This window comes from Chanodichthys erythropterus, chromosome 13, assembly GCF_024489055.1.
Source record: "Chanodichthys erythropterus isolate Z2021 chromosome 13, ASM2448905v1, whole genome shotgun sequence".
Classification (NCBI taxonomy): Eukaryota; Metazoa; Chordata; class Actinopteri; order Cypriniformes; family Xenocyprididae; genus Chanodichthys; species Chanodichthys erythropterus.
This window is the reverse complement of record NC_090233.1, coordinates 33827860-33852601: the sequence shown is the minus strand read 5'-3', so window position 1 is coordinate 33852601 and position 24742 is coordinate 33827860. Positions and strand designations below refer to the sequence as shown.

The following is a 24742-nucleotide window of genomic DNA, read 5'->3' as shown; positions in this document are numbered from 1 at the left end:
TATTGTATAGAACGTTTAAATTGATTTAGATGCTCATGTTGAGAAAAAAGAAAAAAGAATATCCACATGCTCATGTGAGAAAACGCACTCCACTGACAGACATCGCAGAAACACAAAGATAATGGTGTGCTAAGCGAGGTTTCTTCACCTCATGCAGCTATTCCTTTTATACGTTTCTTTTTCAATGCATTTTTTGATGCATTTTTGATAATCTAGCATTTCTATTGTTTTATATTTGTCATGTTTTCATATTTTGATAGAAATATTTTCATGTCATGTTTTTATTTATCAACATTAATTTTTGTAACAGTGTTTTAATTAAAATATTTTCATTATTGCCATGATGGACAACTAAAAGCTTAGTGTTTAGCCATTGAATGTGCAAAAGTAAATTAGTTCAGTACAAATACACAATTTTTGCCCTAGTTCAGAGATTATTCTTAAAAATATTGTCAGTATCGAACCAGCAATTAGATTTTAAATACTAAAGTTGTGCCTCACCATAGGGTTTGAGTCAGAGATCAGGTCTTTTAGGGTGTCCAGGAAGCCCTGGTCTTCCACCAGCTGGGCATTAATGTCGTGGAGCTTGGCGACACAAACTGCAGCAGTTTTCCTCACATAGGGGTCTTCATCTTTCAGACACTTCCTCAGAGGTTCACACAGGTACTCTGTGATCTTGTCCACTCGGATGCACCCCATGGTGCGCACAGCCAGCGCACGGATCAGAGGGTTTGGGTCCTCGCAGTCCTGCAGAAGAGAACATATAACCAACACACATTACACCTAAAACATAGACATTGTAAGTGCATGTACTGTAAGTGCAAACAAAATGTCTCTTACCAAGGCTGCCTTTATTTGATCAAAATACAGTAAAAGCAGTAACTTGTAAAATATTATGGCAATTTAAAATAACTTTGTTTTTGGAACATGGAAAGCCTCCACCATGAGAAAAAAATGCTTGAAACTAATTTGCTACTGGAAAGTAGCATGATTTTGAAACTAGCAATGCTACCACCTCTCAACTAACATCCTGTCCTAACCAGATGCAACATGACACAACGACAATCGAAACATTGACCAATACGCGATGAGTGACAGGTCATGCCATTTTAGAAATTGTTTCTATTTCTGCGATGTGTCGTATCTGATGTGGACAGACAAATTGCTTGTAGCAAGAACCTTTTCAGTTAGGACACATTGTAAGAAAAGTAATTAAACCAATAGCTTTACTATTTGCAACAACTAAAACCAAAAGTTAAAAACTACATAAAGACACAGATGTATAATACATAACAGAGGTGCTCAAAGAGTTTTCTCAAAGAGTTTTCCTGTTTTCTAATTTGCCGTTATAGGCCTTACGACTTACTCCTTACTCACTCTACTTGCTTTAATCTTCAGTCTAGTTAGCCGCTTTAGTGATGTGTCTCCCTTTCCATTCTCAGGTGTGTGGGAAGCCGGCAAAAACTCATTAATGCTGATGGAACACACTGCACCATCCTATAAAGACTGACTGTTCTTGCACTCAGAAAGAGAAGAGTTTCTCTGCTGTTATGACGTGCCTTTTAAGCCCGCAACACACCTAGCCGACGCCGACGGACTAGTGGCGGCAAAAGGAGACTGCGGGGTTGGCTCACGACGGCAGCGTCTGGGTCTAAAGTTGCCCTGACACAACAAACCGATGGTCGACACCTGACAGCCAAGTAACATGTCTGTTCTGCGCCTGTGTAATAAGAAATGCCTTTAGCTGAACAGCCAATCAGAATGATCAGATGGCCCGACTGACCGACGAGCTCCGACGGTGATTCAACATGTCGAATCGGCTGAAAAAAAGCCGACGAGGACCAACTTCAACCGACGGTGCAGAACACTGAAAAAACGCCCGAAGGCTGACCATCAGCTTGGTGTGTTCCGGGCTTTAGGCACTTCGCCATCACCTGCTTTCAAATGGAGCACCATTTAATAGACAGCGCCGTAGATCACTGACAAGCTACGAAATATCGCGTTCATTATCGATGGCGATTTAGCGGTAATCAGGGAACCGGCTTTACTGACGAAATGCGCGTGACAATCGCATGCGATATATCGCCCAGCCCTAATACCTAGTAATCTATATCTATAGCCTGTGCCAACTGTATCACAATATATTAAAAATACTAATAAATGTGTTCAAATAAAACTATTTGCCATTTCACTGATGTCTGAACCCTACCTTTACAAAGGTGTTGACTGCCATAATAGCCATGTCTGGTTGGCTCTTGGCATAATTCATCAAATACAGATAAACCAGCTTTTTCAGCTCCAGATTATCCGTCTGCATGCAGTTCACAACATCAGGAAACAGAGCACTGCGGACAAAAATATTAAGATCAAAACTCCATAAACTCAATTCTGTGTTCAGGATGGATGACACAGCATATGAAACAACTTGTAAAAGAGTGTGTAAACAGCTTGTTTTACCTGACATCTTTTCCCACTGTCATAGACGCAATGACCTTCTTCACTGCCTCCTTCTTCTTCTCTTTCTTATCACTGTTGAGCTCTGCCTTCAGCTCAAAGATCTCACCTGAAGGGTCAGACACACAAGACCACAAACATTTACGACTCTGTTTAGATGTCACATAACCAGCGACAATGATGTGCTTTCAAAAAACAGTCAAAGTCTAGACAGCCAGTATTAGAGTTATCGTTTGCCTTATGTAATAAAAGAATAAACAATGATTCAATCATAATTCTGTGTACAATGTTTTTCTTGGCTTTGACCAAGTAATGTGTGTGGCTCTATTTGCAGTTAAAAATACTTCTGGCACAATCATGTGCTTGCAAGTGATCCAGATAAAGCCAGACACTCTAAATCTGATTTAGACTGCAGCACAATACTACGCAATATTAGTCTCCTTTAGTGTGCCGTGTTCTGCAGAATGAAACGGAATGTAACAAAGTGCTAAATGTTGTTCTATTCAACAGGATTTAAATGTTTAATGGTGCAGTACAGTTGATGATCTGCATTGGCAAGGACAGACACACATTACATGACTAAATCTCACTGACTTAATGCAACATACTAATCCCAAAGCAGCTCTATCTTTAAAGCAAATCGGAAAACACCAGACCTTTCTTGGTAGTTGTGAAATATTTGGAGTCTGTCATCTTTGATCCCAAGCCTCGGTTCTCCTGCAGAAGAAGAGAAAGGAAGATTCGTAAACAGCCCACAAGAAAAGTGAGGAAGAGAATAAAGGGAGGTAGGATACTGAAAAAGTGCAAGCGCAGAGGAAAAAGAGGAAGTCGAGTCCCTGTCCTGCTGATACCTTTGCTGATGTTTCTTAGAGATTGTGGAGTGGGGAAAACGTTGTGCAAAAACACATTGTTAAAGCTTCTTGTTCTCTTTCAGTCAGCAAATTATACTCTCTATGTGCAGTGATTGCCTTCTCAAGGTCTCTAAATCTGCTGGGAAGAGTTTCCCATTTCCTGTTATTGAACATTAGACTCTTGCCATCACCTGAAAGGTCTTTTAAGAGGAAGAGAAACATTAGGATACAACAGTATTTCATCCGATTCAGCTGACTTGATGACAAGTTCAACTACTGTTCAAAGATTTGGGGATTTTTTAATGTTTTTCAAAGAGATCTCTTATGCTCACAAATGCTGCATTCATTTGATACTTAAAATGCAATAAAACAGTAATATTGTAAAACATTATTATTATTTTTATTATTATTAAAAGTAACGGTTTTCTATTTCAGTACATTTTACTCCAGTGTTCAGTGTCACAAGATCCTTCAGAAATAATTTTAATGTGCTGATTTGGTGCTCAAAAACTATTTCTTATTATGTTTAAACAGTTGAGCTTTAATATTTTTTGGTAGAAACAGTGATATTTTTCAGGATTCTTTAAGGAATAAAAAGTTCAAACGAACAGCATTATTTTTTTTTTTTTGTAACAATGTGAAAGTCTTTACTGTCACTTTTGATCAACTGAATACATCATTCCTAAATAAAACTAATGCTTTCTTAAGAAAGAAAGAAAAAAAAAAAAAAAAAAAAAAAAAAAAAATGACCACAAACTTTTAAACAGTTGTATACAATGTATCTAACAGTATACACAGTCAAACCAAAAATTATTCAGACATTTTTTTATATTTTTTACTAGTGGGTGCAGGACACTATAGTTCATTAATGTAAGTGAGGATAGCAAAATAAATTGACATTTTATACCTAAAATTCTTCATATAGTGGACTATCTGTAAAACTGATAAAAATTTGGAACCAAAAATTATTCAGACACTTTGACCTGACCATGTTTTGCTTAAGTGTTATATGACATAATTAAGATTTTTTTCCTGACACAGTTTAACTGAGATCTTGTCATATTTTATTTCCTTTTTTTTTTTTTTTTAACTAAAAAGTGAATAAACTTTGTTATTGAATTAAATGTTCAAGGTGTCTGAATACATTTTGGTTTGACTGTATAACAGTGTATATATAATTTTATTTTATTTTGCACACACATAATAGTACTAATAGGACCAGCTGAATAATAATGACTTCATCTTGTTAGCTCCCTGTTACTGGACACTTCCAATTGCGTAATAAATTAAACATGGCTGACTCCAAACAGTGCATTTCTACAGTGACATGGGTTACTGAAAAACGGTTCCACATTCGTCCCACTATTTGTCAGTTTAAGCCCAAGGTTTTAGCTCTCGTACTTTATACTTCAATTAAAATCAATATTCAATTAACTTCAAAATTGAAATAGAGTGAAACTTAGGATGAGCATAAGAGGACAAAAACAGCCATGTTCCATGAACCTGTTGCATTTTACAAACATTCTTCCTCCCCATGACTATTTCTGACTCCTACAATAAAGAAGCTGTAGAATTATGATCCGTGTCCTGAATGACTTGTGTAACCCTGCTGACCATTCACATGCAAACTGTATTATGATCACTCATTAAACAGCACTTATCTGTGAATGTTCACACCAGCCTAAAAGGCCCTTGAAGACTCACAGACAGTATAAGGTAGTAAGGCAACATTACTAGTGCACTAACTCTCGACATGCATAAATCATTGTTCAAGGACTGCTGAGGTATTTCATAACAAAAACATACAAAATGTCCAAGAATATATAAAGCAATGACACAATAAATTGAACAAAAGTGACAGTAAATACATTTATAGTATAGTTCTACAAAATATAATCTCAAAACATTTACAGTATAATGTTAGAAAGGATTTCTGTTTCAAATAAATACTGTTCTTTTGAACTTTCTATTAAACCAAAGATCATGTGACACTGAATACTGGAGTGATGATGCTGGAAATTCAGCTTTTTAATTACTTTCTTTAAGCTTTTAACATTGTACGAACAAAGACACGTATACATTAAAGGTGCTAAAGAGGATCTTTTCGTTGACTGAGAAACCAAAGACTGAGTTTTTGAAATGAGCACATGCGTAAGAACAACCCCCCTCCTTTTGTGGGAACGCCTCCAAAAACTTGTGCACGAGTATTGGAACACGAGTGTTTACCACCGGCATTCGCTGTGTCGTGTTAGTGGATTCATTATGTCGGACTCATCGCAGGTAACTCATAATCTGCAGTTGTTACTCCTGTCTCCGGACAAAAACATAGCATGTGGCGCCTGTGGAGTGTGGAAAGTTACTGGAGCGCGCAGCGGCGCTCGTCTCTCACAAGGAACGTCATGGCAGTGATTGACAAGCCAGAGGGCCAATCGTTTACGTGATCATTGGCTGATGTTTTTAAGGCCCTACCTCGTGCACAGATGATGTATATTAATATTATTCCTTTCAGTGCTCCTAATAAATAGTCTTTTATCAGTTAGTAAAGAAAGTTAAGTAATATTGCAAAAATGTATAAAACAAAACATCCTCTTTAGCACCTTTAACTATAGTTATACAAGAGATCGGACTAATAAAATTAACTTGATGCCGACAGGCATATATATATATATATATATATATATATATATATATATATATATATATATATAAACATTAGACATTTTCTATAGGCTACATTCTAATCTACAGCCATTTCAGCAGGTTCACATTCAAATTAATATTATAATCTATCTCGTCAACCTGAGAGGCGGCGTCCCACTCACTCCCAGCTAGTGCACTACAGATAAAGTAACGTTAGCTGTCAACTGTCAAGCTGACAGACACTAACGTTACTAAACGACCGTTAACGTAATGCAGGGCCTGGTTGTAAATGATTACCATCATCGTAACATTACAACCGGTTAAATGTACGTGGCACAACAGTGACTGCAGCAGGTGACAGTCACACTAACCACAACCACTTCAGTGTAGGTAAAGCAGAGCTAACTAGCAAAACCATCTATTACGTCCCGAATCCGACATTTCCACACTAATTTGAACCCAAAACAATCAACGGGTCTTTCTTCTAATCCTTAGAGCGAAATAGACCGTAACTCACGCATAGCTGACTTGCCCACTCCATTTTTGGCGGATGAATGAACCTACTCGCGGAGATGTAGTCGATGGATGTGCTAGTGCATGCTAACGGCTCGCGAGCTAAAGCTTCATGACCTTCTTAATCAGGGCTTATGGGAGCGCACAGTAAGCCTTTAATCTAGCGGACTGTATTACTGGACCAACAAAGCAGCGCACAAAGCCACAGATAAATGGAAACGAAGCACCGTACCTCAGTTAAACCTAGAAATGCTCCTTACCGAAGTAAAGTGAGTGTGTACAAGTCGGCCTTCTTCCTTCCCTCCCACCTTACGTGTTTTGTCATATGATTCACACTTCCGTCTTCCGCCTTCATTGAGAAGAGTTTTGTCATATACACTCTCCCTTGACTGCACGAAGATTACAGTAAAATGTCCAGTGGTTTACAGTGTTAATTCATTTAAACATACGACTCGGATTTTGTTATGATAATAGTTGTGTGAGGAAATGGGACACCTGATATTCCATGGCCAATATAATTGGCAAATGGGCAAAATTTGTTGTACGTTCTGTAATATTTCCTTCACATCACAATATCATAACATAAAATCTGAATCATTATCGATGAATGTCTTTTTTTTTTTTTTTTTTTGTCAAGATACAAATGCATTTTATCTTTCATCAAGACATGTTGAATATAAAATATACATTTTCAAATGCATCATGTTTTTTGTAATTTCAAAGCTGTTCTCTTGTTCTAAATATTTAATTCTCTCTAAATGATCTTAGGCTATATATGGAAGACAAGCACAATACAAATGATTTCATCCAAAACATTTTTATTACACAAGAATTAAATTAACAGCAATTGGTTTTCAAGGAACAGTGGAATGTTGGTCTTGCAATATTGCTATTCAACACAGACAAATTCCACAATGTCAAGACCTTACATTTCATTGTCAAGTCAACATTAAAGAAAAACAATCAGCCAGAAATGCAATTTAAAAGTAAATCCATAGACATTCAAATTTCAAATCATCCAACAGCCGTTTCATTTATTGAAACCAGAGCATGACATATTGTAGATTTAGCATGCATTTTGTAGATCACATCTGAACATCATATTTGCATATTGCAAATCAGATGGGATTGCTCGAGTTAATAAAACATGTGAATCTACATGTCTGTATTCTGATGTCAATAACGAATAAAGAAAAACAGAACCCATCCATGCAATAAATTATTTTAAAAATGTCTAAATGTGACTTAGAAACACATAACGAATGTCATCACAGAAAAGAAACATCTTTCTGTCATTTTTATTGGAAAGCAAAACAGAATAAATACGTTTGGAGCTCAAAAATTAGTTTACTGTACAAATGTATGGCAGTTAATGATTAGATATTGTAAAGGTAACTATGTGGGTATGTGTTTGACTAAAATGTGAATTAGGCACAGCAACCATTAATGTAACCTGAAAGACCGCAAAAAACTCTACTGTCCTTATTTATACTTCAGTATGACATTTAATAAAGTCCTAAAGTGTCACAGCAGCCATTTAAATGGCAATAAACCTATAAGCAATGTGCAGTGATGCACTGTATTGGGGATTTTTGTGGAGTGTCAATAGTCATGCTAACGGTAATAATCATATGGTTGCAGTCCTTTCGGCAAAACATGAACACTGAAATCCATTCCCAAAAACATCTCCCTCACTTTTTCGGACCCATTTTTGATTAACCGAAACCGCAAACATCAGAACATCTCTCAATCAAAGACTTGAGCTCATAAACACAGGGCAGTATACTATAAAGCCTCCAAAAGAGAACATACCAAAAGTAAACAATTCATCCGTTCATTCAGAAACATACAACATCGTCCCTTTATGATAAAACTGTTCACCCACAACCAATCACCAAGGCCTAAAAACGTACTCATTTAATATAAATAAACAATCCAATGCCAAAACAAAATGTGTGTAGTGTAATTCATTTAACTGTAGTCGTTTAACCGTTTTCCCCTATTATATGCAATGGTCTACCAGTATCAATCAACTGTGAATTAAAAACACAGTTAATAATAACTCACTCAAGTAACTCAATACTTTCATACTGTAATGTAAGTCACACAAAACATTTGACATAACAGTCAAAAAACCAAAACAAAAAAAATCATTAATCATTCGACCACTTGGTGGCGCCAAAGAACTTTAAAAGAAATTGAATGTCTAATGTTGATTAAAGTGGAAAATATCACTATTTCATAAACAGTTCTGGACTCCATATAGCTTTGACAATAAAAGAGCGACAATAAAAATGATTTCCATTTTCTAGTTTGTAGTGATTTCCATGTTTTGAGAAACATCCTATTGATGTTTAATATGGCACTATCTTCCATATTAAGTGTCCTTCATTTCTCACTTGTAGATAAATCAAGCAATAATTAAAGTCTTTAAACAGAGGAATGCTGATAAAGCAGGATCTTGTTGTTACCGTTACCCTCACATGTGTAATTGTCTCACAGTTAACGATGGGCCGAAACACAGGGTCCATCCAGTTCAACACACATTCTCTACCTCACACACTCACAGATTTAGCCACCCAGATACATACACACAGCATCCCTTCATCTCTGCTTCACAAACACTATACTAACTTCTCATACTTACTTTAAGGCAAGAAAATTTGTCAAGGCAACATTCAATAGCAACATTGCATAGCTAAGGCAGAATTAACATACTGAAATAAACAGCATTTGTTTTATACATTAATATTAAATTCAATTAATAATTATATTTACATTACACTAACACACATTTAAGTAAATGAACATATATTACATATAAACCTATACATTAACCGTATTAGTTTGTACAGAACATAATACACAAATACAACATATTTGCTTGTCTGCCAAGGTGATGTTAAACAGATAAAGCATGAATTGCGTCCTCTCATAAACATTTCCGAGAGATCCTCAAAACGATGCAACAAGTTTATATGCCACACTATTTAGCCAGGGCTAAAAACAGAACAATCATTCAAAAGTATTTCCAATTTGGATTCCACATGGAAGTATGGTCAAAGCGTCATTTAGGTGCTCGCCTTGCACACTAAAATGATTCCACCATCATCTTATTTGCTCTACGGATTATACAGCTCTTATTCTCCAGTATGCAGTATACTCTGTATATTACAATTCCCTGATTAAATTTTTTTATACTTTGTTCCAACCCTAACAAATAAAAATTGAACTAAACCAGCTAAAATTAGTTTCAATTAATTCAAAAACAGGTAATGAGGAGCATTTAAACCTAGAGATCTCCTAAAAGGGAAATGCAGTAATTTCCTTTCCCAAACAGAAAACTCAAAGAAGGAAATCAAGCAAATCTCGGATGGTGCATGTAGCTCTCTGAATTACTTCAGAACAGGCTATGTTAGTCCAAGATGTTAAGAATGGCATTGGTAATGTTCTTAGCCACTTTAGTACAAATGTCTATCTCCAGTGAAATGACAGTAAGGATTCCTGCTACATGTTGTACACCAGTCAGAGGTGCATTGTCTCTTTGTCTTACAAATGTGCTTTTTTCGTCACTCCTCTCTCTAATCTGACTGTAAAGCTGAATATGCTAAGCAAAGGAATACAGACCAAGGCTTGCGTACATAGTCATCATTCACTACATCCAGGCCTCATTATCTAAGCTGGACTCTGAAGAGTAGGCACACTCTCTAGAGCCCATAGCTGGGGATCGCTGCTGGGGTTGGATGAAGTCTGCAAAGGCCTGGTGCAGAGCTTTGTGCGAGGGTTGGTTAGTGTTTAAACGTGGGGACTGTGGTGGGGTCTGGAGGGGAGACGAGTTGGCAGGAGACTGCTGACAATGATTTCTGTATCGTACAGGTGTAGGGATGCGCGACGGGCTGTTCTCGGGTCTGTTGTCAGTGCGAGGTCTTATCCGTGGCCGCAGCTTGAGCTTGTAGATGGATGGCACTCTCTCTGTCTTCTTTTGACCCTTCTTTGCACGGAGGATGACTGCGCCATCCGCATCCCCATTGGCCAGTGGAAGAGGAGGAGTGCAAGAGCCTTCAGATGGAGGCTCACTCATACTCAAGCACATGGAGGAGCTTTCACTGGATGAGTCCTGGTAGGAACAGTCATCTAGAGGTGGCGGAGGGGAGGGAAATGACTCAGGAAAAGTCTGGTCAGCATTGTCATATGGCAGGTCTGGGTGATGTTCACTTTGTAGCACATCTCCCTCCACCCCATCCCATTCCACCAAGTCCTGCTGGCTCTCCATTGGTACCTCGGTCAAAGGGAGGCTTCCATTGATGTCTTTGGGGAGGCACACTGATCTGGACAGGCCTGGATTTGAGGCCTCTCCTTCCTCTGTGGAGCTGGAGATGGCAGGGAGCTTACGGAGACCACCTCTTCCACCCCATCGCTCTCCCTCCAGAAGCCCTCCATTGGGGAGGCCTCCACGAATCTGGCTATGGAGAAGGGCAGGTGGGTCCTCGAGTGCACAGGCAAGATGATTAGTCCGTTTAGACTCTCTTAAATCAGGCAGGACTCCCACCTTACCTCCGACATTAAGAGAAGATGTTGAAGAGTTAGACGAAGAGTAAGCAGAGTCTGTAACGTTAGTGTCACCCGAAGAGGTTGGGAGCACCCCTAAGCCTTGATGGGAGACAGGGAGCTGTAGTGACCTCATTTCCCTTCCAGTGGACTCTTTACCCTGCCCAACCTTGGATTGTTGTGTGTTGGCTAGGAACTCTGCCTCAAAGCTACGATACAGATCTTGCTCCCTTTGAGGGTCCAGACTTGGCAGCAGGTGTAAACTAAACATACCGCTGTCCTCCTGGCTCTCCTGCTGTTGGTTGTAGGGATTTCCCCTACCTCTTTGGTCTCTCCCTGTGGATCGTGTATTGTGAGCTGATCGAGGGGAACGCGGAGGGTGGAGAGCATTTGATCGTGGAGAAGAATGTGGAGACCGCCTCCCTGGTTGTGTGACTGGGGGCAGCAACTTCCGGCTCCCAGAAGAAGGTGACCGAGGAGCAGGGGGACGTGGTGTTACTATCCCTTTTTTCGCAGGACTTCCGCTGGCGCAGCCTTTAACGGGTGAGTTTGAGGCAGAGGAGGATGTTTGCCTTTTGGGCAAATTTCCACTTATTCTTGCGGATGCTGTGGGCATATGCTTGGATCTCAGTTCCTCTCTCCGATCTATAGAAAGCAGCTGAGGGTCTCTTCGGCGAGGTGATGATCCGGGACTGACTTCACCCAATCGGCCTCTAGGTGTCTTGCCCTGGCTGAGGGACCGTGGAGCTTGGAGCCTCCGTGGACCTTCGGGCCCCAGTGATCTGCCTCTCTCTGTGCGGGGTGTTTGTTGTACCTCAGCCGGGCCCTGTGGTGGACTAGGTTTAAGGATTGAGGTGGACTGCGGTGCTGGGCGCTCTCTGGAAGCACTACGGGCACGGGTCTGAGGAGCTCTCGGGGCTGGAATCTGTGCTCCTGCTCCAGTACGCTCAATAACATGTTTCCCCTCCTTACGGTTCACCAGCAGCACCACCTCATCTCCATGAGCATGCCGTGTGCCCAGAGAGAAGCGACCTCCTCCTGTGCTTCCTCCTCCACCTTTAGAAGAGGCTGTAGAAGAGTCACTATCTCCTGAAAGTCTGCGAGTCGGAAGAAGAGATTCCTTATTCCTGTGTGTAAGAGAAAAGAGAGAAAGACTGAGATGGATATTGGGATGTACAAGATTGCACATAAAACCAAGGCAGGATTCTAAGACAGGTAACTGCCTGATTATTTTTTTGACATTTTGTGTCACATATACACCACTGTTCAAAAGTTTGTGGTTGATACGATTTTTATAAACTTTTGTGAACTACGTCTTTTATGTTCACCATGGCTGTATTTATTTAATCAAAAATACAGTAATATAATGAAAACCAACATTTTACCAAGTAAAATGGTAACAATATAATTGAGAGGGAGTAGAATGAAGAATCATTTTCACACATGAATTGGCACCTCTGATTCCAGACCTTAAATTCATTTAAAGTCTTTGGGATGTGCTGGAGTAGACTTGACAGATTGCTTGACTCTTAAATTGTCAATATAAGATCTTAATAACATCACAGAGGTGCATCATTTTTGGGTCAAGATCTTGTATTGACAATGGAAGAGTCAACCAACTTTTTTTTTGACTGAGCAATGTTTTTTAAAATGTAATTTATTCCTGTGATGGTGAAGCTGAAATTTACTCCTGTCATTTAACCCTCAAAACTTATATCTTATGTACACAGAGCCAAAACACTAAAAAAACAAAACAAAACAAAACTTCTGCATATGAACAAAATGTACTGCTTTAAAATTAATTCTAAAACAAGAACTTCCAGATCTAAATTGCACTTTAGAACAGTAAAATATTTTAAGTGCTACCTTGCCCCTTTTTTGATTTTATTCAAATACACACTATTTAGACAAAAAAATAAAAAACGCACACCCTGACAGCCCAGCTCTGTAACGTGACCTGCATAAACCTTGTGTTGTGCTGACCTGTTTCTGCAGTGACAGACCTAGGGGCTGAGATTATCATAATCTTCAGTAATCCAGACTGTCTCACCTGCAGCTCTGGGAGTGCAAGTGTTAAAGTGTGCTACTCTGATGCTTGGCCTGCATCATTAGTCAGCCTAAGGAAACTGAGGCACACAGCCAAGGTAAACCAGCAAGCTGTTCACTGTGCCATTATACAATGCCCTTGCAGCAAACATTGACGCACAAGTATTCCCCACCATCTGATGAAAATAATGAAGCACCTTTTGAAACTTCAGGATGCTTAAGAGTTGTTTTTTCTTTAGTCTAAGCGTGCAGTAATGCGTGACGTGGAGTACACACAGTATTGTTTAAACATACATCTTCAGATGGTTGTAAAAAAAAAAAGGGAAGAAAAAAAATATATATATTTTTTATATCTATTTAATTTTAAAAAATTAATAAAAAAAATAACATTTATCCAAGACCATGTTATCATTTGTATAATTAGGCAGAGAGAACACTGAGTCCCAGTAAAATTGTCGTAATTCTTTCTAACACAAGGGGGAGTCATAAACAGGACAAGAAGAAGATAGATGTCAGGGCAATGTCACCTGGGATTAGTTCAAATCTGCTTGCAATAATCTGTGTGTGTGTGTATTTGTCTGTGTGCATGTGCACTGTTGCCTTAAGATGCAGCTCGCTCTGGAGGTACAGTACACAAGCAGAGTGCTATAATGTGTGTTAAGTTAACTAGGTCAGTGTGAGCAAATGGCAGACACCCTGAGGGATCTATACAGACAAAACAAGTATACAAACACGCAATCATGCATGTGTCCAAATCATAACGCTTCAAGCTTCAGTTCTTCCCATACAAAGATTGCATGCTTTCCATAGCCATACACACATATAGTGGTTCTGTGAAAGTTTTCTATTTTTTCTTTGTCTGTACTTTTTTTATCAGTATTTATATTTCTTTCTGTATGGAAAGGGTATTGGCTTTAGCTTAGCAAAAAACAAAACTCAATATAATCAGTAAACAAATATTATATTATGAAACGTATAATACTTCCGTTCAAAATGTATATTTACAAAATATATCAATTGTTTTATCTATTGTTTACAATATTTGTCACAATGTTCTCTAAAATAAAAAAACTTTCACTTTCATTTTCATTTTCTAGGTGCCTTTGATTCCATTTTGATTTTTGGGTACTTTTCTATTTTAGGTACTTTCCTAAAACTTAGGAACTTTAGGTATTTTAGGTACTTTCCCTGCTAAACACTCAAACACACCTGCACTGACCTGAGAGGATTAAAGTGGCGTGGTTCTGATCTGTCTCGTGGTGGTCGAGGCAGCAGCGTCATGGGTCGCACTGTGTTACTTTCCATCTCTACAGGTCCAGCTGCATGGTGCGACCTGCCAGGCCGTGATGGAGAGGAATGCGCTGTGGCGCCCATTACAGGGTCCAAAGAACGCCTGTCGGGTGTTTTGTAGGGCGCCATGCCCTCATTGCGCCAGTGAGGTCCTGGACTTGTGGAGCGGGATGAATGAGCGCTGGAGCTCTTACTGTGAGGACCCTGGCCACTCGCTTTAGCCTGCTGATACCGGTGAGCTATTGAGGTCAAAGACAGCTCTTTTAATATTCACAAGAAAAATGATGATGTATTTGAACATCATAAGTGACTTTAAACCTAATACTGATGTAAATGGTAATTTCACAGTGTGGTTACTCAATTAAATGATTGCATTCTCATGAAAAGGCTTTTTATGTGTCTTGTACACTACCATTCAAAAATTTGGGGTCAGGAAGATTTTTTTATTTATTTTTTAATTAACACTTTTATTCAGCAAGGATGAATTGATACAGTAAAGTTACAGTAAAGAAATGTGTAATGTTACAAAAGATTTCCATTTCAAATAAATGCTGTTCTTACGAATTCTCTAATCCTGAAATAAGTATCACAGTTTCCACAAACATATTAAGAAGCAAAACTGGTTTCAACATTGATAATAATATGAAATGTTTCTTGAACACCAAATCATCATATTACAATGATTTATGAAGGATCATGTGACACTGAAGACTGGAGTAATGGCTTCTGAATATTCAGCTTTGCCATCACAGGAATAAATGACATTTTAAAAAATATTAAAATGAAAAATATTTCACAATATTGCTGTTTTACGTTGTTTATTGTTTATTATTTGCTGTATTTTTTTTTTATTTTTTTTTTATCAAATAAATGTAACCTTGGTCAGCATAAGAGACTTCTCTCAAACATTTAATAAATCTTACTGACCCCAAATTTTTAAAAGGTAGCATATATATTTTGTGTTTTTTTCAGTAATTGTATGGCAATATATGAATGACTGAGGCAGCTATTAACACTCTGTTGTAAAAGCCCACAAACAGACTAATTTACACTAATTATTAGTGTTGAGTACTTAAATGAAGGAACTAACACTTCCTAAACACTAGAAACAAAAACTTGAATGTATGATACAGTAAGGAAGTAAACAACTAGATGCAATAAACACATGTAGCATTGTTTAAAAATTCCAAGAAGTCTCAAGTTTACAGACAGGAAATGAAACACACAAGTGGTGATCTCACCAAATGCGGCGCAGCGACAGGGATCGTGTTTGTCGAGGTAATGCTCAAGTGTGTCCCATCCTCCACCTACACGCACCATCACATGAGTCCGTAACACCTACACATAGAGAGAGGTTAACACCTTTCACACATGCATTAACATACACACTCTTCTAATGTGTGTGTGTGTGTGTGTGTGTGTGTGTTATAAACATTTTAAGCAGATGAGCAAAGAAATGCAAAACAATCAAATTAATATCCATAATTATATAACTAAATATCTAAACAGTTGGTTAAAGGTTTCAGGTTGAAGAGTGATTGTTTAATGGTAGATGCCAGAAGTTTTGCCAAATACAAAATTACAAAACAGAAAATGATGTATGAAATGACTGCATCTCAGAGCTTTGAAACAAAAACATAAGAATGTAAAATTCAAAGGTATTAAATCATTTGTTATTCAGTACAATAAAATAATCTGCAAGAAACTGAACATATATAATTAAATTGACCAATTGGTTAATTTTATGTCTCTTTGTAATATACAGTGTTGTAAACCAAGAACTAACATGTAAATTTGATTTTTACATATTGTGAAGAAAATTTTAGTGGGGCTTGTCCATGCAAAAGTAGCTTCCACAAAGAGTGTTCTGAGTGGTTGTTAGGGTGACGCTAGTTTGTTGTTAGGGTGAAAAAAAAACAAACACCCCCCAAGTTTCTGTACTATTCAAGTCCCTAAACATAGCTCAGGTCGCTTCTGCAAGTCTATGGGACTTTTACCACAAATGTCATAAACCTGATCACTTAACACTTTGTCATTATTACATACATTACATCTAGTTAGTATAGTAATAACTATAAAATTATGCATAATTAAATGCAATTAACCCTAACCCTATAGAATGGGCAATAAAAAAGTGATGTTCATCTTCAAACACCACTAATAATGCAGGTGGGACAACGTGACAGTCAGTTTATTACTATAAGATCAACCCCCAGTGTCCTATAGCACTATATAACAGAGCTCTATCCACTTCACCGCTGTCTCCATTGCCTGCATTATCATGACAACACAGAGCCAGAGAGAGAGAACAAAAAAACATCACGCATCGACACACACTCTCCCTCATTCAACCCTCTCACAGCGGGTTTTCAGAGAGAGGGGAATGGAGGAGATTTAGCATAGAAACAGCCCTCCATTTGCACTGACCCCTGATTCTGCAGCTCTTCTCTGATGAATGAGAGAAATGTAGGTAAGAGACTGCTATTGATTCCTTTATCAAGAAACGCTCAGTCAGGAAAATGCTCTTTTTCACATTTTCACTGTTAATTGTGCACTTCGAACCTGTTGCAACAAAGCTCTTTATAGATTTAGCATTGCTAAACTCCATCTGCTGAGCACATGGTAAGGAATAATCATGCGACGAGTGTCTGTGTGCCGTTGCCATGAAAAGAGAGCACATCTGTTGGCTGGCGCAATGCCCACTGCACAAACTTACACAAGGTCTCCTTTTTAAAAAGATTGAAACACTCATACAAGCTAAACCTTAAACTGAACTATATAAGGCTGTTCAATTAACAATAAAAAAGGTAACTTTGTAAAGCTGAAAGTTTAGGTTTTGATTTACTGATGTACAAAACCAAGTCAAAACCAAGCTGCTAATACAACGCACCTTGCCAAACCACACTTACAAAAAAGGCAGAACAAAGTAAGTAAGTGCTGTTCACACAAGACATGTTTTTATATCTACGAACAGCTGATGAATTGAAACAGAATGGAACAGAATGCAGGGGTCTTAAGAGTCAAGATGCATTTATCAAAGATGAACTATTTTACTAAGTCCTCTACAACAGATAAGCCAATGTGACTGCAAAATTGTATCGCTATGAACCATATACAGTGGCATGAAAAAGTATGTGAACCCCTTGCAGAATGTGTGAAAATGAGAATTATTTTAATAAAATAAGGGATAATAAAAAATGCATGTTATTTTTTGTTTAGTACTGTCCTGAGTAAGATATATTTTACATAAAAGATGCTTGCATTTACTTCACAAGACAAAACAAAAGCTGAATTTATTAAAATAAGCCCATTCATAAGTATGTGAACCATTGATTCTCAATACTGTGTGTGGTTACCTGATGATCCACGATTTTTTTTTTTTTTTTTTTTTTGTGTGATGGTTGTTCATGAGTCTTTTGTTTATCCTGAGCAGTTAAACTGAGCTCTGTTCTTCAGAAAAATCCTCCAGGTCCTGCAGATTCTTCAGTTTTCAAGCATTTTTGCATATTTGAACTCTTTCCAGTAGTGACTGTAGGATTTTGAGATCTGTGTTTTCACACTGAGGGACTCAAACTCAACTATTAAAAAAGTTTCAAACATTCACTGATGCTCCAGAAGGAAACACGATGCATTAAGGGGGTGGAGGGGTGAAAACTTTCTAATTCAACTATCAAGGTAAATTGTACTTAATTTTTTGCCGGGAAACATGCAAGTATCTTCTGTTGGTTCCGAAGGGCAGAACTAAATGAAAAACAATGATATTTAAACAAAATTAGAAAAATTGTGACATCTTCATCCTGTTCAAAAGTTTTCACCCCCCGGCTCTTATTGCATCGTGTTTCCTTCTGGAGCATCAGTGAATGTTTGAACCTTTTTTAATAGTTGAGTTTGAGTCCCTCAGTATGAAAACACAGATCTCAAAATCTTACAGTCACTGCTGGAAAGAGTTCAAATATGCAAAAATGCTTGAAAACTGATGAATCTGCAGGAGCTAGAGAATTTTTCTGAAGAACAGAGCTCAGTTTAACTGCTCAGAACAAACAAGAGACTCATGAACAACCATCACAAAACAAAAAAACAGTTGTAGATCATCAGGTAACCACACACAGTGGTTCACATCAATGGTTCACATACTTATGAATGGGCTTATTTTAATAAATTCAGCTATTGTTTTGTCTTGTGAACTAAATGCAAACATCTTTTATGTAAAATATCTTACTCAGGACAGTACTAAACAAAAAATAACATGCATTTTTTTTATTATCCCTCTTATTTTATTAAAATAATTCTCATTTTCACAGATTCTGCAAGGGGTTCACATACTTTTTCATGCCACTGTAGTTGATAAAAATGAAAATAAAAAACATAACATAACATAATAAAACAACATAACGACTCCTACAGCTTTTTTGTATATTGTGTTTTGTGTAATCAGTGCTTTTGTCTGCAACATTAATGTATTAAATTCTATTTCAAATAAATGCTGTTCTTTTCAACTTTCAATTCTTAAAAGAATTCTGAACTGATTGGTTTCCACCAAAAAAAAAAATAAATAAAATAATCAAGAGCACTAACATTGATAATAACAAGAAATTTGTTTATTTTCCTTGAGCATGACATCAGCATTATAAGACTGATTTCCGAAGGATCATGTGACACTGAAGACTGGAGTAATGGCTGCTAAAAATTCAGCTGTGTGAATGACATTTTAAATTACATTAAAAAACATTGCAATAATATTTCACAATATTATGGTTTTACTGCAGATAATGCAACCTCGATGAGCATAACAGATTTCTTTGAAAAACATTTTTAAAAAAATCATACTGACCCCAAACATTAGTGTAATGCCTTTGAATAATCATTATTTGAGGGATGTTCTCTGCAAATATTGTTATGTGTGGTTATTAAAATTAAAAGCCCAAGCAAGTATTCAGGTAAATGTAACTGCAGGTAGATTTGTTGTTATAATAGGTCCTAATGTAATAACTGACCAATGGGAGGACTGCACTCTTTGATAGCTTTACTCATCTGTGCCCAGTTGCATAAAGCACCTTAAGTTTTTGACACTTAAGGCGTGATTTCCCCTTAACTAAGCCTTAAGGGTGTTGCATATAATTCCTTAAACTGTTCTCTTAGGTAAGGGAAACCGTTAAGTGTTTCACAACCAGGTTTTGCCATTATAAAATTCTACTGCTGCCATGGACGTGTTATTTGTTAATACAGATCGTGGTAAGTTTTCACAGATAACAACATAAGATGGATAAGGAAAACAAAAAAGAAAACTATTATGAAAGAGAAATACCAGACGAGAAACTCAAATTGATAGTTTACTCAAAATTGAGATTTCTGCCATCATTCACTCACCCTCATGTCATTCCAAACCCATTTCATTTATATTTGGATAACAAATAAAGATATTTTCAATATTCTCTCATCATTTATGTCCATTCACTGAAAGACATCCATATGAATAAGGCTGTTTCGGAAGCTCGAACGTGCTTGCAAGCGCAAGAACAATTGAGGTTGTTCTTGCTTGTGATGCACGCACGTTTGCGCTTCTGTTGACCATATAAGATATGTGCTACATATGTAATTTCATCAATGTTTATGTTTATGTGAATAAACACCTACATTTGTTTATCATATAAAGCGGTCGATCTTGTCTCGTTGAAAGACTTGGATTGAACCTGCTCACTCCGTGTAACACTTAAGGTGAAGTTTTCTGAACCTTATGTTATACTTAGGGAAATGACAGTTAAGGTGCTTTACGCAACACTTATTTTTTAAGGTATTACTTAAGTGAAAAATATATACTTAAGGGAATTTCTTAGGGTTTATGACATTTCACCTAAAGAAACCCTTAAGTAGCACTTAACGGTTATTTTCTGCAGCACTCTTATGTTTAAGGGAAACATAAGGGCGATCTTAAGGGAAAATTACACTTAAGGTGCTTTATGCAACCAGGCACTTGCCCTTTAAAAAGCAGTTGGGATTCAGCCCCAGTCACCATGGCAACAAGCGGAAACATGCCGAAACCATAATTTTAATAAACGGTAAACAAAGCCAGTGTTCTTTTGTGCCAAAGTCTCCATCTCCAACGAATTTCAGCTATTGCGTGAGGGGTTTTTTTGTTCAGTTTACCAACATCAGTATGAGCTCTGAGCTTCTGAAGTGACTGCCTAGAAGATGACAGTCTCAAAGTCATCTTATTTCTCTTGCTTATCACCTTCCATCTTCTTCATTGATGTCAACACAGAGAAGCTGAGCCAGGGATGTGAATGGCCTCTGCTTCACTTCACTGTGCTGCTTGTGTTAATTGTGCTGGTAAGGGATGATGAGTCTATGTATAATTATAGACTCAGTAAATAAAAGGGTTCAATCTAACAGCACCAGCTAAGTTGCACACACACCCCACAGAGGAAAAAACATTAGGCACAGGAAAAAAATGAGCAAATTAAGACAGATGACGACAGAGAGAAAGAGAGGGATATAGGGTTGCAGTTACAGGATCTATGCGGAGGAGAATGAGACTAAATGGAGTTTAATTGATTCAGCCCAGCTGCACTGGGGGAAGATAAAATTCCTTCCAAAATTTCCTCCAGCTGAGAGTGAATATCTGTAGACCCAACAACACACTGAAGGGACACAGATGCATGTATAAAGTGCATGTAAATACCCATAAACCCATGCACACACAAACACACACTCACACATGAATCCAGAGAGCTAGGTAGAAGACAGGAAATGACATAAGTCTCTATTTCTGTCTGCAGTATGAATGGGTGTGGGTGCTTTTAGATTCAGTTGGATAACAGGCTAAGTCTTGAATAGGTCAGCTTGGCAACTGTGTAAACACCATTCAAACCTCGGGATGACTTATTATGGAGCTATAATTATTATAGTCTGGCCTCCATTCTGGAAATGTTAAAGATCCCATGATACAGCAGCACAGATTCAAAAAGTAAATAACAGAATCGATGTCTTGATGTCTGTGGGTGTGACACCAGCATTTGTACTAAAACTTTGTAATAAAAGAAAGTAAAGTGTATCATTTTCTGTGCCACTTTCACCAAATTAAATTGCAAAAATGATATCGGTTTTCAAACTGATTTCCCAAACACTCCCCCAAGCTTTATTGGTCAGACAAACAGTTAGTCCCACTCCAAACTCACACCATTGGTTGAGATGGGGTTGCTGTGTTGGAATAAACCTGCAGATGCCTCAACGTCTTGATAATTTAGCATATTAAGCTCTAAAAAAGTATTTAATAGATATTTTTTCTCTCCTTTTTGAAATTTTTTTTTATAAACCTCAGCTTTAAAAAGATGGAAAAAGTTCCTCCATGTTTTGACAAAACAGACGGGTAAATGAATAACTGCTGAAAGATAAAGTTGTACCCTGATGAAGATGAGTGCGCTGGAATCGCCCACTTTGTATTTCCCTTCTGAGACTTTGGTCATAGGAAACTGTGATGGACAGGAGCACTGGCCCAGAATCTCCCGAACCTACAAAACACAATATAAATTGTTATTGAGTCATACAATATGTAGACAATCGTGGTTAAAAGTTAACAATATTGACACAAACAATCCTTTAAACACATTGATTAATGAAAAAGATGGCTATCAATGGTGGCCAAATTCATAGAATGAAGCTTGCAAAAGATAAATACAGGCCTGTATGAACAACTTTACCAATAAAAGGGGAACAATCAAAAACAAACAAACATAGCATATAGTATAAAATATAGTATAAAACAACAACAACAAAAACATTTTGTAGGTTACATATATGGAATGCTGTATTCTCATTTAACATCTCATCTATTTCTTACTCATCTACTTATACTAAATATAAATAAAAAATATGAACAAATTAAATATATTTATTTTTTATATGAATGTTCATATCTAAGAGTTGATAGTGAGACGTTCGCAAATAGGAAGTCATTCTTTAGTATTCAGTTGTTTACTGGCTAACTGCAGACTATAAAAAACATTTAGTCACACTCAGAGACAAACGTTCCACTGAATGTTCAGCAGCACCTGAACAGAAGCAGTTTCCTGTGAGAAACATTGAGTCACATCCCTCACTTTGCTTCAACTCTGTGCATTATCGAGTGAAGGACGCTGGGAGCTTTTATGAGCATGTGAACGGATAAGATGTAACTCGTATGTGATGCATCATAGGTTGGTCTGCTATTAACTCCTGAGCTCCTGAGGTGACTGACTCAGCAAAAGAGCCAGACCTTTCCAATTCCTGTCACACCTTAAATGAATCACTCCCTGGAGAAAACAAATAGTCTCTCTACTTCTTTATCTATCGCTCACTCTCTCTAAAGCACAAATAGAGAAACAAAGAGCCATTCCCAAAGTTGCGTCATATCCTGATGAGATCTGGGACTTGCCCAATGATTAACTCAAAGGCACATACATACACATAAAACATAATTATGGATGTGAAAGAGAGTGACGTAACAGTATGGTGGCATGCATATGTTTTTATGTTTTTTTAGTGGTCAGGCTGGTTAAAAGTACTGTACTGGGTGGGGTGATCTTGGTCTTGCACAGGCTCTCATTCTCTCTAGTTCACTCTGATGTTGTTCTGTTCTGTTTGCTGTCTTTGAAAAGACTCTCTTAAGTGAGTGTGGCACCATGACAACAAACAGGGCAAAAGTCCAGAAAATCAATCAAGATCAGAAGAGAACAGCAATGTTAGATCGGGGTTGAAACTCGTACGACAAGACAAAACTCTGTCTCCAACACACATTTTCAATCACACACACATTCTGGTCATTTAAAAAAGAATGAATAAGACACACACTTAGTCATCAAAAAAGTAGCAATTATCGCTAATTAAATCCTAACATCTGTGTGGGTTAATCTCATAAAGATTCATGTCTGTGTCAAGATTCAGCCCAAAAAAAAATAAATAAATAAAAATCAAGGAAATAAGGAAAAAACTTTTTTTTTTGCCTTGCAACATTTTATTTTTTATTTTATGCATATTTAATAAGCAGATTTTCTTCACTGGATTTACCTGCATAATACTGTTATATACTATTATTACAAATACTCTACAATGTTACAAGTGTGGGAAAGTTAAACTGTACACTTTGAGGCGTCTTTGCTTACATTGGACAGCTTGTGCAAACACATGGGAAACTCATCTTTATTTCCTACATGGACAAATTCAGCTGAGTTTCCACAGATGAGAGACAGCAGACTTCTGCTGGCATAATGGAGAAGATTTATTGCCACAAACACAGTCAGTGAGATTTGATCGACTGTAGTTGAACTTGGAGGCTCTAGAACTGCCAATGAATCATTTTAAATTTTCCACATTATGGGCCTGTTTGGAATATTAGAGGAATATAAGTTGGTATATTCTATAATTAGACCAAACTTCATGTCTATTTAGGCAGCATGTGTGTGACAGTTACCACAGAACCAGGGTGAGCTGTAATACAGACTTTCTCTCTCTCTCTCTTTCTGCTGTTCTCTCTCACATCTGTTCTGGAAAGTCAGTGAGCAGTGACCACCTTAAAGATGTCTGTGGTAATAGTTTCTTTCCATTACATCATATCTATACTACAAGCAAGTGACATGACAAAACCAAAATGCTTCTATTATAATCGACAAAGTCATCAACCTCATTCACTTAAGTCTTAAAGATATGGTAGCCTATTACAGCAAAACCTCACACAAGTAGTATGTGAGCAAAGAAAACTCATGCTGTATCTTCACAAAACAATTCTGCTGTGTTGCAGTGTTAATTTTGTTGGCGAATAATTTGTCATAATTTGTCGTCATTTTTCACTGACAAAAACGACAACTGAATAAAAACAGTTTTGAATGACAAAAGCTATGAGGAAAAACTATTGACATTTTCGTCAACAATAAAAACAATACAAAAACGATTTGAGACGATTTGAGATGAGATCCAGTCAGATTGCACACATTTGAATTGTAACATGCTGATCTACCCGGTGAGACATAAGTTGCCATACACTTGTTACATGTCACATAAAACTTTCAAAAATGTGTGCGTGAAAGAGAACAGCAGACACAAGGATAAATCTAAAAAAGCATGATGCTGTAAAAGAGCTCAATTCAGTCTGGTTTTCTGTGCGTACACTGAAAGGCGCCTCTCAGACAGTGCACAAGTACTGAACTGAGCTCTCTTTTAAAGGTGCTAAAAAGATTTTTGCAATATTACTTGAAACTGTCTTTACTAACGGATAAAAGACTTTTTATTAGGTGCACTGAAAGTAATAATATTAATATACATCATCTGTGCACGAGGTAGAGCCTTAAAAACATCAGCCAATCGTATACGCGATCATCGCGTAAACGATTGGCCCTCTGGCTTGTCAATCACTGCTGTGACGTTCCTTG

At 37.5% G+C, this 24742-nt stretch overlaps 2 protein-coding genes across 4 annotated transcripts in view; both read right to left on the bottom strand.

The window, feature by feature from the left end:
* ap1b1 (adaptor related protein complex 1 subunit beta 1) overlaps positions 1-6773 on the bottom strand; it is a 33600-nt gene extending 26827 nt beyond the window's left edge. Inside the window, exons 1-5 of one of the 3 annotated variants that reach the window (XM_067405766.1) lie at positions 6719-6773; positions 3111-3171; positions 2458-2563; positions 2210-2345; positions 502-747 (exon numbers count right to left, since the gene is read on the bottom strand). In XM_067405766.1, the coding sequence (XP_067261867.1) occupies positions 502-747; positions 2210-2345; positions 2458-2563; positions 3111-3147 (525 nt within the window). In that variant the 5' untranslated portion in view covers positions 3148-3171; positions 6719-6773. Of the gene's footprint in view, positions 1-501; positions 748-2209; positions 2346-2457; positions 2564-3110; positions 3172-6462; positions 6664-6690 lie in introns of those variants that run through there. The other 2 variants (XM_067405767.1, XM_067405765.1) reach the window with 2 other exon arrangements.
* Positions 6774-7269: 496 nt separating this feature from the next.
* The window catches only part of gas2l1 (growth arrest-specific 2 like 1), a 41572-nt gene continuing 24099 nt past the window's right edge, over positions 7270-24742 (bottom strand). Inside the window, exons 2-5 of the mRNA XM_067407908.1 lie at positions 21743-21850; positions 15584-15680; positions 14272-14581; positions 7270-12133 (exon numbers count right to left, since the gene is read on the bottom strand). Of these exons, the coding sequence (XP_067264009.1) occupies positions 10114-12133; positions 14272-14581; positions 15584-15680; positions 21743-21850 (2535 nt within the window). The 3' untranslated portion in view covers positions 7270-10113. The remainder of the gene's footprint in view (positions 12134-14271; positions 14582-15583; positions 15681-21742; positions 21851-24742) is intronic.